Source organism: Eleutherodactylus coqui, chromosome 2, assembly GCF_035609145.1.
Source record: "Eleutherodactylus coqui strain aEleCoq1 chromosome 2, aEleCoq1.hap1, whole genome shotgun sequence".
NCBI classification, from domain to species: Eukaryota; Metazoa; Chordata; class Amphibia; order Anura; family Eleutherodactylidae; genus Eleutherodactylus; species Eleutherodactylus coqui.
This window is the reverse complement of record NC_089838.1, coordinates 320413971-320428503: the sequence shown is the minus strand read 5'-3', so window position 1 is coordinate 320428503 and position 14533 is coordinate 320413971. Positions and strand designations below refer to the sequence as shown.

The following is a 14533-nucleotide window of genomic DNA, read 5'->3' as shown; positions in this document are numbered from 1 at the left end:
GTCAGGCAATAAGAGTTGACTTCTTAAGATATTCATTGGCTTATATACATAGAGATATCCTGCTAAGAGATTATATAACCTAGATCATTAACATAGGACACTGCAGGCAATCACTGTCTCCCCACTAGCTTTCTCGAAATGGTATTTTCTCTAGACTGGACAAGGATTTCCACCTAGGTTCATTCTTAAAGGGTAACTAAACTTTAAGAAAACTACTGGCATGTTATAGTGAAATCAAGTTTTGATCAGTGGGGGACTGGTGCTGAGACCTCCACCAATTGCTAAATCGAATGGGCAGAAGTGCTCAGCTGAGTGCTATGTCCATTGGGTTGTTACTGGCAAGTGGTGTAGGGACTCAGTAGACTTTCTATTGAGCCCATACAAGAACAAAAAGAGCCAGACTGGTCCAGCACTCAGGTGGGCACTTCTGCCTGTTCATTTTAGCGATTGGCAGGGATCTTGGCACCTGCCCCCCCCAAAATCAATACTTCTGACATGTCACTATAACATATCAGTATTTTTTAATGTTAAGTTACCCTTTAAGCTGACAATATACTTAAAGTGACCCTCCGGTCCCAGGTAAACTATGTTGACTGCACTGCTTCACTGACTACCTGATGCAGACTGTGCATGGGTAGTGAATTGGTAGTCTAAGACACTACATGCTGCTTTCATTGGCCAGCGCTGCTCATGTGAGTACCACTGGCCAATCAGAGCAGCCTATAGCATCTTAGACTACCAATGCACAGTGTGCACCAAGTAATCGGAGAAGCGGGACAACCATCTTGGTTTTGTCTGGGACTGGAGGGTCACTTTAAAATTGCTGTCAGCCAAATGCTTGTTCAGCTGACAGCTATTCCTTCAACTCCTGGAACTCCTCTATACATGGATACATGGGAGTGTGCATATTTTTTCAATGGGGGAGAGCAATAAACTGCTGACAGAGCCTACTGGCACCGGCTTCTCTTCCATGTTAACAAAAGATCGGGCATATTTAAATCCAGTATGCCCAATCCTTCTTTCCTTCTTGGTTTCATAACCTTATAGTCTCCCAAAGAGATGAAGATCCTTCTCATCTCCCACAGTGGGAGACCTAAGATGACTGTTGGTGCTATGTACTGATAAATCCTGTCCAACTGGAAGTACTGGTCAACAGTAGACTGATTTAGTATGTCAGTCTTCCTGTGTGATCAGAGACTCTCTACTTTGTCAATACTGCCTATCTAGTCTCTGGCAGCAACAAGATGTGCAGATAGTCTTCATAGATATTAGATTATCTCCAAATCTTGCCATTGTGAGATCCGCCATCAAGGGTCTAGTGACCGGCTTGCCATGTTTCTGTTCGTCTCTGCTAGTAGTGTAGTCCTGCCTATCCTGTGTGTGTACAGTTGTCCCTTGTGTTATTCCTGCCTATCTGGTCTCCAGCAATATAATAGACTTTCTAACATTTTATAGTTTTTTGTTTTACAAACCTCTAATTGTATGCTGACATATTCCATTTAACCCCTCTGTGACCTCCCCGTCTTGTGTTATTAGGCAGCATTAATGGCTCTTGAGTAACATTAACATGACTTCCATCAATTCTCCTGTACTAACCATGTATGTTCTAACCTCTTTACCTCCTGTCTTTCTTTCCTCTCTTAACCTATGAATGCTTAGATGACTGCTTTTATTAATAAACTGCTGTAAGGCCTGCTGCAGCACCTCTTGATCCACCATCTACCATCTCTAGTGGGTTGTCCTAACTTTGTGTCCATCAGGCATACCATAGATGTCCAATCAGTTGATCTGGAAGTGGCCTTGCTAGGAAGAATGGACATACTTGCCATAGAGGCTGTCTATGCCGCTGCTATGGGCCCTTTGACAAGCGCTGCGGATTAGTTGGCGCTATACAAATAAAGATTATTATTATTAAGCGCGGCCCTATCCTTTTTGCTATGAGGACAGGGCATGCTGGATTCATGCCACCAGGCTTGCCTACAGGGGATGAAGGGTACAACAGGCTCTGGGTCCTCCTATGCCACGACAGAGGGACGGCTTCAAACGGGCAAATTTTGCGTATGCAAATTAGTTCGTTCACAATTCCGTATTTCGGTCCACCATCTTTGAAGGTTGCATGTCAGACTTGTCACACCAGGTCTTGTAGTTTCAGAAGAGTCTGCAGCGCCGCTACTCGCGGAGCCTTGTTCTAGTCTTCCCACAACCCTCCCTGTAATTAATTCCACATGAACTCACCGACTTTTCCTAATCTTTAACATCTGCTCCGACCCAAATATAGTTATAATTTATATACAGTAATCCAAGATATTTTCAGAATCCCTACCAGATAGGATAATGAGGAGTCCGGGGCCGCCATCGCCCCGGAGCGCCCCTCATCCCAGCTTCTCATATCCTCTCTGCTAATTAAAGGGAAATACCACCCCAAATATTATATTTCCTACTGATCTCCTCCTCAATCATCTTGTTTTCCAGGGTCTAAAATATTGTCAGCTTAAAATCCACCTACGTTAGAGGCTTAGGCTGCTGCTCTGTCCTCCATGCTTTATACTGCAGCTCTGCTTGTCCAGCCAACTAAACCACTAGAAAGAACATCAAGTTATATATAATAAGGGAAATAAGTCAAAATAAGGGGAGCACTGAAAATTTAAAAGGGTTGTCCAGAGAGATATACATAGTTAGCCTCCTCCATCGGTGCCTGCAACTCCACTCCTGGTCCAGTTCCGTTACCAGGTCATGGGTAGAGCCCTTCTTGTCAGTGATGTCATCATATAGGGGGCGCTGTTCAGCTGTTTTCAGTAACTAAGCCAGTCCCCTTCCAGCCCCCTTGTCTGAGTCTAGTTATTGAAATGAGCCAGTTAGCCAACCCCCTAGGGATGATGTCTCCAACAAGAGATGACCGCATGGCCCAGTGTTGGAATGGGGCTGGACATGGAGGAGCCGGTACTGTTGGATAGGGTTAAGGTTGTCTTTCAGGATAACCTTTTATAGGGTACATTCATGCGGAATCCGCCCGTAAATCCTCGGCTATTCTGACATGGTTTTGACGCAGATCCACACATGGATTTAGTCCGGTCATTGGGCAAAACCTGCATGTGAAATTACCAACACAATGGATGGATTCCTCATGGATACTCCAGCTGCTGAAGGGTACGATCATACAACGGATTCTGCTGCGAAGTACCTTCTCCACAGCAGAATATCTGCGCCAAAATTCATCCAACATCCATTCAACAGTTCTGAGCTGCATGGACACTTGGGCAAGAAGTGTTGTCATAGGTACATGGGCACACAAACTCTTCTCATAGGGGTCTATAACCTCAGCTGAGACACTAATAAGATATTTAGATCTTTTAAGGGGTTATAGTGTAGATCACACGTGCCAAACACAAGGGCTGCGGGCCGAATCCATCCCACCACCTCACCTTATGTGGCCGGATGGCCGTGCAGAAATCTGACAGGCATTCCACTTACCAGCCCACAGCCCCAGGCTGACAGCGGCAGTGCAGAGTCTGTGACCGCTGACCTCTTCCCAATAGTGTCTGCGTACGCCGACCTGTGCACGGCGCCCAGGTGAGAGGTCAGCGGTCACAGACTTCCCAATGGCTGCCACCACTGAACCGCAGGTGCAAGCTGACTGAGTGGAAAGCCTGTAGGGATGCTGCCCGGCCAGAGACCAATAGGGGATTCGCTATTACTACTGGGACTACTATGGGAGTCAGTTACTGCTACTGAAGCTACTATGGGAGGCACTCTTACTAGGGGGCAATTATTACTACTGGAGCCACTATGGGGGTCACTATTACTACTGGAGCCACTATGGGGCCAATATTACTACTGGAGCCACTATGGGGGTCACTATTACTACTGGAGCCACTATGGGGGTCACTTTTACTACTGGGTTCACAATGGGGTCATTATTATTACTGGGGGTCACTATTACTACTGGGGTTACTATGGGGAGGTCACTGTTGTTACTGCAGTCATTATAGGGGGTGACTATTGTTACTGGGGACAATATAGATGACACTATTACTACTGGAGCCACTGTGGGGATCACTATTACTTCTGGGGCAACTGTGGGGGTCATTTAGTGGGGCCAATATGGGGCTCACTATTACTACTGGAGCACTCTGGGGTTCGCTATTACTTCTGGGGCCACTGTGGGGGGCGTCAGTATTACTACTTGAGCCACTGTGGGGGGTCACTATTAGTACTAGAGCCAATGTGGGGGTCACTATTACTATTGAGGCCACTATGGGGGTCAGTATTACTACTGGGTTCACTATGGGGTTCACTATTACTACTGGGTTCACTATGGAGGCCACTATTACTACTGGGTTCACTATGGAGGCCACTATTACTACTGGGTTCACTATGGGGGCCACTATTACTACTGGGTTCACTATGGGGGCCACTATTACTACTGGGTTCACTATGGGGGCCACTATTACTACTGGGTTCACTATGGGGCCACTATTACTACTGGGTTCACTATGGGGCCACTATTACTACTGGGTTCACTATGGGGCCACTATTACTACTGGGTTCACTATGGGGGCCACTATTACTACTGGAGTCACTATTGTTAGTGCAATATATGGCTACTTGGTATGCTTTCAGGTATCCGAATTCAGTTAATTTGTGATATGTTGACTTCCTTGACGCTGGAGCACAAACACATTGTATGGGATTTGAAAGACATCTAATGTAATAATTAAATAACAGAAGTATATATACCAAGACCTCTAAACGAGGCGAGCTAACGACTCACTTGTAAGAGCTATAAGGTATTGTAATTCATTTATTATCAGCAGTTATTAAAGTTAAACACAACAGTGACGTCTTCGTTAGAGGAAGGACTTCTTTTAGACCGATTAGAACTATTTCTCATGAGACTCTCTGTAAATTGGCCTTGAAGACGGCCCTGCATTCTTATAACAGAACAGTAATATGAGCCAAAGAAAAACAATGAAGAGCTGTAAGAAGAGCCGGTCACAAAACACAAAGTGGAGGACAGGAAAACTTTTCTTCACATTTTTACTACTGGGGCCACTCTGGGGGGTCACTGTTACTACTGGGGCCACTATGGGAGGTACTAGTACTACTGGGGTCACTACGGGAGGTAATATTACCATCTTGGGTCACTATGGTCCTCATTACTACTGGGGTCACTATGGGGAACACTATCACTACTAGGGCCACTCTGGGGGTCACTGTTACTACTGCGGCCACTATGGGAGGTGCTATTACTACTGGGGCCACTATGGGAGGTACTATTACCATCTTGGGTCACTATGGTGGTCATTACTACTGGGGTCACTATGGGGAACACTATCACTACTAGGGCCACTCTGGGGGTCACTGTTACTGCTGGGGCCACTATGGAAGGGACTATTACTACTGGGGCCACAATGGGAGGTGCTATTACTACTGGGGCCACTATGGGAGGTAATATTACTACATGGGTCACTATGGGAGGTGCTATTACTACTGACTGGGGTTACTATGGCTGTCATTACTACTGGGGTCACTATGGGAGACACTATCACTACTAGGGCCACTCTGGGGGGTCACTGTTACTTCTGGGCCCACTATGGGAGGCAGTATTACTACTGGGCCCACTATGGGAGGTACTATTACAACTGGGGTCACTATGGGAGGTGCTATTACTACTGGGGTCACTATGGCGGTAATTACTACTGGGGTCACTATAGGGATCATTATTACTGGGATCACTATGGAGGACACTATCACTACTAGGGCCACACTCGGGGTTACTGTTACTACTAGGTCCACTATGGGAGGCACTATTACTACTGGGGTCATTATTACTGGGGTCATTATGGGAGGGGGTCACTATTACTTCTATGGCCATTATGCAGGGTTGCTATTATTACTGAGGCCAATATAGGGGATATTAGTACTACTGGAGCCGCTATGGGGGACACTATTACTACTAGAGCCACTCTGGGCTTCACTATTACTACTGGAGCTACTATAGCAGTCACTATTACTGGGGTCAATAAAGGGGACACTGTTACTACTAGAGCCACTGTGGGGGTCATTGTTTTCACTGGGGTCACTATTATCACTAGGGTCATTGTGGAGGTCACTGTTATTACTGTGGTCAATATAGGGGACACTGGTTCAATATTGGAGGTTAATAGTTTGAACTGGGTGGACATGTCTTTTTTCGGCCATACATACTATGTTACTATATTACTACTGCATCCACTATGGGAGGCACTATTACTACTGGAGCCACTATAGGAGGCACTAATACTACTGGTGCCACTATGGGGACACTATTTTTACTGGGGCCAATAAAGGTGACACTATTACTACTGGGGCCACTCTGGAGGTCACTGCTAGTACTAGGGCCATTTTGGGGAAACTAATACTACTGGAGCCACTATGGGGTCATTATTACTGATGTCACTATAGGGGGTCACTATTATTACTGGGGCCAATATAGGGGACATTATTACTACTGGAGCCACTTTTGGTGTCACTGTTATTACTGGGACCACTATGTGGGGTCACTATAGGGGCAGCATTACTACTGTGGCCACTATGGGGGGGTTCAATATTACTACTGGAACCAATAAATGAGACACTGTCACTACTGGAGCCACTCTGGGGGGGGGGGGGGGGTCACTATTACTATTTAGGCCACTATGGGGGTCACTATTACTACTGGGGACACTGTTATTATTGGGGTCACTATTATTACTGGGGACACTATGGGGGCCACTGCTACCACTGCAGCCAGTATGGGGGAGGTCCCTATTACCACTGTAGCCATTATGGAGGTTGTGCTGGGGGTGGGGGTTTACTATACAGTCTTGTGATGTGAAACTAAAAATTCTGTTAAGTCAGTTGATGTTTTCATTGTGATTTGCAGGAGGCTGTGATATTATTTCTGTCCCTGTAATTCTGTGATCTGACATTTGACTTTCTCCCTTATAGCGCCCAGATGGCCCTGCTCGAACTGCTCCCGAAAAACCCCGTACCTGCTGCTGCTCACACTCTGTGTGTTTATAGGGCAGCGTAAAATGTGATATCGCCGTAAAGCGCCCCCCCCCCCCCACAAAGCAATCCGAACGGACAGTCAGTCCTCCTGATCATACAGTGCGAGCAACGCACGAAAACCGTTAACGCTACCTCCCTCACCCAGATAACCCCTCCCAGCATGCATCGCCTCCTTCCATCCTTCATATCTTTATTTATTTCTGCAGTCAATAAATTTATTTTTTTCTACATTTCACTTTTTTGGCCTTTTTATTTTAATTATTTTATGTTCACCATCTCACTTTCTTAAAATGACTAAAAATGCACCGAATCATCTGCGCCATCTATCAGTCTGCATGCCTTCTCCTTTAAGAGATAATGGATATTAACCCTTTAGACGATCAGGCAACACCTTTCTTCTAGCACTGTTGATTTGCAAAAATAGCAGCGCCACCTAGTGGTTAGATAGCAGTGAAGCATATAGAACACAAAGTGGAGGCATCAAGCTCACCTTTCTTATACATTTGGCAATACTAACGGAAACGAAAATCTGGGGTGAATCAGTTGCGCCCCTCCATCACTCTGCGTCGCCATGTTTTCTACAGGAAGTAAAACTTTCTACCCCCCACCCAGTAAGAGACAGCAGTCAGTGACAGGGTCAGTGTAAAGTATTGCAGTGCTATTGCATGTGCGCAGGCGCAAGTGTTTTCCCAATAATTGCCGGGCTGCACTTGTAATTAGGGGTCCAGTCCAGCAATTAGCGCTGTTACGCAAGCAGTAACGGCAGCAGCCATTGGATAACAAATCTACAATTTTTTAATGTGCTTTGCATGACAACTTCTCATCATTTTTTACATTTTTGCTTGCTGTCGGTGAATGAAAACAGTCTGTATTACACCTAGAGCCTGAAACCCCCTCTTATCTGGTCCTTTGTTGCAATGTATAGGCTTCTATGGGCTAAACGCAGCAGCACCCAGGACTGGAAATCCGGTAGCCAGGGACATCATCATAACGGGCGCAGAAACTGCAGTTACACCCGGTCCCTAAAGCCTCAGGGGGCCCATTAGATCTCTTACCTATGTATGTAGAACAGTACTGTAAATGCAGCATTATAGTTGGGGGAGGGGGGGGCGGTTGCCAATTTTGCATTAGGGCCCAGGAGCTTCACATTGTACTTTTACTAATATCACGTACCCATGGCATGCTACCATGGGGCAGACTGCGACACCATTATTGCGCACTTATAGGGTTGCCGCCAGGGACATACCTAAAGGCTTAGGGGCCCGGGTGCAAAAGTTCAGCTCGGCCTCCACCACCCACTCCTCTGTACCCATACCTAGATCATGCTGCATACAGCTGCAAACCGAATTTCCATACATGATCTGCCCCCTGGTGTAATCTTTCCAAACATGATGCATTTCCTGAACTACATGAAAATTTGTTTGTAGCCCCGCAGGCCACTCACACACCGCTTTTTACCGCTATTAGCATGGCGTCCTGAGTGCCGTAATAACCGCGGTACAACGCTATCATTGATTTTAATGGGGTTACTCAAGCCTGTGCTCGAAGGCGGTGTTCCTAAAACCACAATGTTTGAGAGCTGTCTGTTCTATTTTTGCGTTTTTGTGTTTTTTAACACACCTCCTCACAATGATGGGGTGCATTAAAAAGCGCTGTCAAACACTGCACCATGCGTTTAGAAATGCTGCACGAAATTCCGGTAAAAATGCCATGATCTTAAGCTGCTTTTTTGTGAACCGTGTGAGAGCGGCCTTAGGGTGGTTCATGTTTTTGTTGTACTTTTGAACCACAATTAAGAAAAACACAGAAAAAAACTGCATGCAGTATTTAAAGACCACGTACGTTATTAAGAAGCTACAAACACTATTAATAACTGCATGTGTTTTGGATGCGTTTTTTAATTGTGTGTAAAGAGTGAAAGTAAATACAGGGAGCTGTACAACTTATACCAGAGATAGAGAGATAGGAGATGGAGATATATATATATATATATATAAGAGGTGGATAGGAGAGGTGGATAGGAGAGGTGGATAGATAGGAGATTAGATAGATAGATAGATAGATAGATAGATAGATAGATAGATAGATAGATAGATAGATAGGAGATGAGATATCTCTCCATCTATATCCCTCTCTCATATCTATCTATCTATCTATCTATCTATCTATCTATCTCATATCTATATGAGATGGAGAGAGAGATATGAGATAGAGAGATAGATACACATATATATATCTCACATATACCCCGGGGACCACTTCTCCGTGTGATAGCAGCAGGACAGGCAGATGCGGCAGCTGCCGTACAGTAGGAGGCAGGGTCAGTACATGATGACATCATCACTGTGCTCAACTTCCTGCCGACCCGTGTGGCTGCCTTCCTCCTCCTCCCCCTTGCTCTTCTCTGCTTCCTCTCAGGTTGGCCGCACTGCCTGCCGTGTGATCGGTGCTGTGCTGAAGACAGAGCGACCAGCCGGTAATGCACTGAATGTGCATATGTATATGGCGGAGGGTGGCCTTTGGGCCCCCTCAGCGCAGGGGCCCGGTCGCCGCTGCAACCCCAGCGACCCCTGACGGTACGCCTATGGTTGCCACCATTGTCACCAAAAATATAACGCCCAAGGTAAAAGGGGGTGTGATTATGGGGGGTTAGTGGAATGGCTTATCACAATATATGATGTTACCTCCATTAAACTAGTGGCCCCTTTGGTAATAGTGCCCCCTCTCAGTGGTCCCCGTAGCAATAGTGCCTCTTCTCAGTGGCCCCTATGGTAATTGTGCCCTCTCTCTTTGGCTCCTTTAATAATAGTGGCCCCTATAGTAATAGTGCCCCTTCTCAGTGGCCCCTTTAATAATAATGCCCCTTCTCGGTGGCCCATATAGTAATATTGCCTCTTCTCATTTGCTTCTATAGTAATATTGCCTCCTCTCAGTGGTCCCCATAGTAATAATGCCCCTCTGACTGGCCCCTATAGTGATAGTGCCTCTTCTCAGTTGCCCCTATAGTCTTATTGCCCCTTCACAGTGGCCTCTATAGTAATAGTGCCCCCTCTCAATGACCATTATAATAGTCATGCCCCTTTTAGTGGTCTTAGCAGTAATAGTGATTCCCAAAAAGATAATGTCCAAGGTAAAAGGGGGGGAAGGGATTGATTAATGGAGGTAACATCATACATTGTGATAAGCCATACCCATAAGCCCCCATAAACTAGTGATCCCTTTGGTAATAGTGCCCCCTCTCAGTGGCCCCTATAGCAATAGTTTTGCCTTTCAGTGGCTCCTATTGTAATAGTGCCCCTCCCACTGGCCCCTATAGTAATAGTGCCTCTTCGCAGTTGCCACTATAGTCTTATTGTCCCTTCTTAGTGGCCCCTATAATAGTGCCCCCCTCTCAATGACCCTTATAGTAGTCATGCCACTTTTAGCAGTCTTAGCAGTAAAAGTGATCCCCAAAAAGATAACGCCCAAGGTAAAGGGGGGGGGGGGTGATTATGGGGGGTTAGGGGTATGGATTATCACAATGTATGATGTTACCTCCATTAAACTAGTGACCCCTTTGGTAACAGTGCCTCTTCTCAGTGGCCCCTATAGTAATAGTGTCCCCTCTCAATGACCCGTATAGTAGTCATGCGGTCAGTTTTAACGGTCTTAGTAGTAATAGTGGCTCCAATAATTATAGTGTCCCCTGTACCTCTGGCTGGGCAGCAACCACACCACAAGGTACTTTACTTTACTCTGTAGCTCCATTCCAGCCGCCACCGATTTATCAGCTTTCCCTGTACCTTTGATTCCTTCCCCTCGCCCCGAGTCTGCGCTGCTTACAGGAAATGCAGTAATGCAGACGCAGGGGAAGAGTGTTCAGAGGTCATAGTCTCTGATGCTCAGTGGCGGATATTGTTGTTATCGGCCATTAAAGAATAAATCCTGGCACCGGCCTTTGGATGTAATTACTGTCTGGGCCACCCGTAGTCAGCAAGGACCTGGCACTGAAATGCTTTCTCTGCATTTTGCAGAGTATATACAGTGAGCGCCATCTAGTGGTGGCAGCCGACAGACACAAGTGTATTATTTAGTGCTCTGTCTACACAGAGCACTAAATAATAGATTTTGAGAGGCGTTATAAAACCCTAAATGCAGACAGGAAAGGTTCTATTCACTGCGAGGCAGCAGAGGTCTTAAAGATGGTGAAGGATTGAACAAAAGTATGTTGAACTGTTGAACTGTTATGTGAGACTGAAGAGACCTTTAAAGGGGATTCTCCCAAGTTTTCTTTTATTGACAGGCCATCACTGAAGGATTGTGGGGCTCTGACACCCCGCTGATTCGCTGTGCAGGCTCAGTTCTGGTGGCCCCGCCTCAGAATGTAAAATTAAAGGGCATTTCCATCTTCATTTTATTTCTACTGGGTTGTGATCACAGTGCTGGACCATGATGCTTTGCGGCAAGGCGCTACCATCCTTCTAGTCACCAGGGTGGGGTTTAGACTCCTCTGCCACTCATAGAGGTAGGCTAGTGACAAGTCAGCTTTTTAGCTCCTCCCTTCACCAGCTATTACCCATAATGCACAATGTTTAAAGGGAACCTGTCACATCCCGCGGCAGAAACTAAGGCTCCTTCTCCACGAAGCGATTTATCGTTTACACGAGGGAAAGCGCAAATGATAACAGAGTTCGCTCTCGCAGTCGTTCGCAGTGATTGGGAATGACTAAACCGTAACGACATGCGAATGAGTGAATCATGATTTTTATGCTGCATAAAATGAATGACGAATGAGAAACCAACGCATTCCCATTTGTCGGTGAACCGCTGGCGTGTTTACACCGAACGATCATTCAGATTCGCACGATCCTACGATATTTTTGAGCAATCATTCCGTGTAAAAGGGCCCTAAGTTCTGGTACTGTCGAAGGAAGTGGCAGGCAGCGGGAGGGGGGTGTATTTTTTTTTATACTCCCACGATCCAGCGGTCCTCCCTCTGAAGTTGGTGCAGCAGAAAATCCGACTCTCTTCAGGGTTGTGCCTGCACGCTCCTATACAAGTCTATGGGAGAGCGGACACACGAGCCAATCAATGCCGCGGCTCAGCCAATTCATAAATCCCGCCTCCACAATGTGATGGCTGTTGATTGGATCTTTGGCCACTGCTCAGCCGATGAATGCAGCGCTGGATGAACCAATCAGAGCCATTGCTTCCTGGAGGCGGGATTTATGAATCCCACAACCAGGAAGTAATCTTCTGTGGGTGAACGAGGACTGCAGGACGTTCTGAAAAACAGCGTGAGGACCCAGACCCAGCCTTCTAGGGCTTAACCTTCTCAGGATAAAATTGAGCCAGTTTATCGCGGGCAGCAGCGATGTGAAGCACAATTTTCCATAAGAAAATGCATTGCTGTTGCCACAAAATCGCGGGAACAAAGCTGTGATATCGCGGTGATTTTGTAACGGCGATGTCGCCCGTGTGAAAGAGGCCTTAATCTCTCATCACCCAGCGGATTTGCCATTCAGGTCTTCAGAAAAACTGGGTTATAATCAACGTGGGCGCTACAGTTGGTACAACGTGGCAGAAGCCATTCCAGCTTTCCCCTTCCTTGTTGGTGTAATCATACAGCCATCACTAGGACGAGGCCATTCAGAGGTCCGGAAAAGTTGGGGGGGTCACCCCAGAGTTCCAGGAAAGCTGGGGGGAGGGTCACACCAGAGGTCCAGGAAAGCTGGGGGGGGTCACACCAGAGGTCCAGGAAAGCTGGGGGGGGTCACACCAGAGGTCCAGGAAAGCTGGGGGGGGGGGTGTCACCCAGCTTCCCAATGTTACCAGGAACATTTTTTATGGCTTTACTGTGGATTTTTTTACTTTGGGTGGAAATGCCCTCCCAAGTAGATCACATCATGTCCAATATTGGCTCCTCTGCACCTATCCTGATATATTGTGACATGAGCTCCTCCCTCCACCAATCGTGACTCACCAAGCTCAGTCCACATCATTTCAAGGGCTTATTCACGTATACTGAGTTCCAGATGTGTTTTTTTTCTTCCAGCGGGATTACGCAGCGTTTCACACATCTTGCAATTTGCGCGCCCCATTGACTCCTATGGGGCCTTCGGTGTGCAAATACGCCGAAAAATAGGACATGTTCTGTTTGTTTTGTGTGACTGAAATACACGTAGAATACGTGGTGTTTTTTCACGGGCGGATTTTGTTTGATTTGACGCAGATGCTCGTTCAGCCCTGATCCCGCATCAAATGCACACAAAGAAGTGTCCCGCTCCGTGCGCCATAGTTTATACAGCGGGGAATAAAAAAAAAAAAAAGAAGCGACGTGTCCAGAAATCTTCACACAGATGTGAACGGGGCTGAACCCACGTGCGGCGCAGCAGCTGCTAGAAATACACATTAAACACGTTGATTTCTGCGGCGGTTTTCATTGTGAACACAACCGAAAAGGTGAAATCTGCGGTAGAAGTCGCATCATAATTTGACATGTTATGGATTTGAAATTCGCACCATAGATCAATTTGCGCAGCAGATTTTATTCACCAAGGTGCGAACGGGTTTCTGAAGGCTCCGCCCACTTTGCTATGTTGTCCGCAGCCAATTACACTGCAAAAAATCCACCACATATTCGCCACATATGACCTAAAGGGTCCTTCACAGCGGAAATCTGGCTGCTGCCGCAGAGCTGTCTCTTTTCACTGCCTGTGTAGTCAGTAGACATCCAGGGATGTTCTAGTCTCCGGTTCTCCGCACCGCTCGCCGCAGTCGCACCATGCGGCACTGGTGATCAGATTCTTCTACGGAATGCATTGGGCTATATTATGGACACATTTATGGCGCACTGAGTTTGGGTCATGTGACCCGCGGCGAGGTGCGATGCTCACCCGTATTACACAGACATAAATGTGTGAAGCCGGCCGTTGTGTGGAGGTCTTTCTTTACTATTTGTTTCCAGCAACTGTGAGACTCGCATCATGTTAGGCCGGCTTTACACGGATTTGTGCGCACAATACGTAGCGAATAGAATCCATTAATTTCAATGGGTTCATCCATATTTCTGTGTTTTAAATGTGTTCTATTTTTCCGCATATTTGCGCACCGAAGGCCCCTATAGAAGTCAATAGAGAGTGCGCAAATGTGTGAACAATACGCAAGGAGATGCGTGATACGCAGAATTATTGCACTGGAAGAAGAGCACATCTGGAACTTATTAGCTATCAATCATCAAAAAGTGCAATAAAACAACCTGATACGCAAAAAAGCATCATTCATTCTGCAAATACACAGTACGCATGTCTGCGCAATGTCCGCCCGTGTAAAGCCGGCCTTAAGTCATCTTTCACACATGACGGAGTCGTCTGCAGGACGCCGCGAAATATTCATGAAAAAAAAAGTGGCGTATGACCTCCTGATGTGAAATCCATGTCAGGAAATCCGCACATGGCTTTAACCCATTGAAAGGGGCTAATCCAGTAAGAGTATGTGCAAATCCACAGCAGAAAGCCACCGC

The 14533-nt window shown here is 46.4% G+C and overlaps 1 protein-coding gene across 5 annotated transcripts in view; it reads left to right on the top strand.

The window, feature by feature from the left end:
* ACHE (acetylcholinesterase (Yt blood group)) overlaps window positions 1-14533 on the top strand; it is a 77007-nt gene that overhangs the window by 59338 nt on the left and 3136 nt on the right. Inside the window, exon 4 of one of the 5 annotated variants that reach the window (XM_066593751.1) lies at window positions 6970-7262. The exons of the other annotated variants lie outside the window; for them this stretch is intronic. Coding sequence (XP_066449848.1) covers window positions 6970-7061 — 92 coding nt within the window. The 3' untranslated portion in view covers window positions 7062-7262. Of the gene's footprint in view, window positions 1-6969; window positions 7263-14533 lie in introns of those variants that run through there. 5 annotated transcript variants of the gene reach the window in all.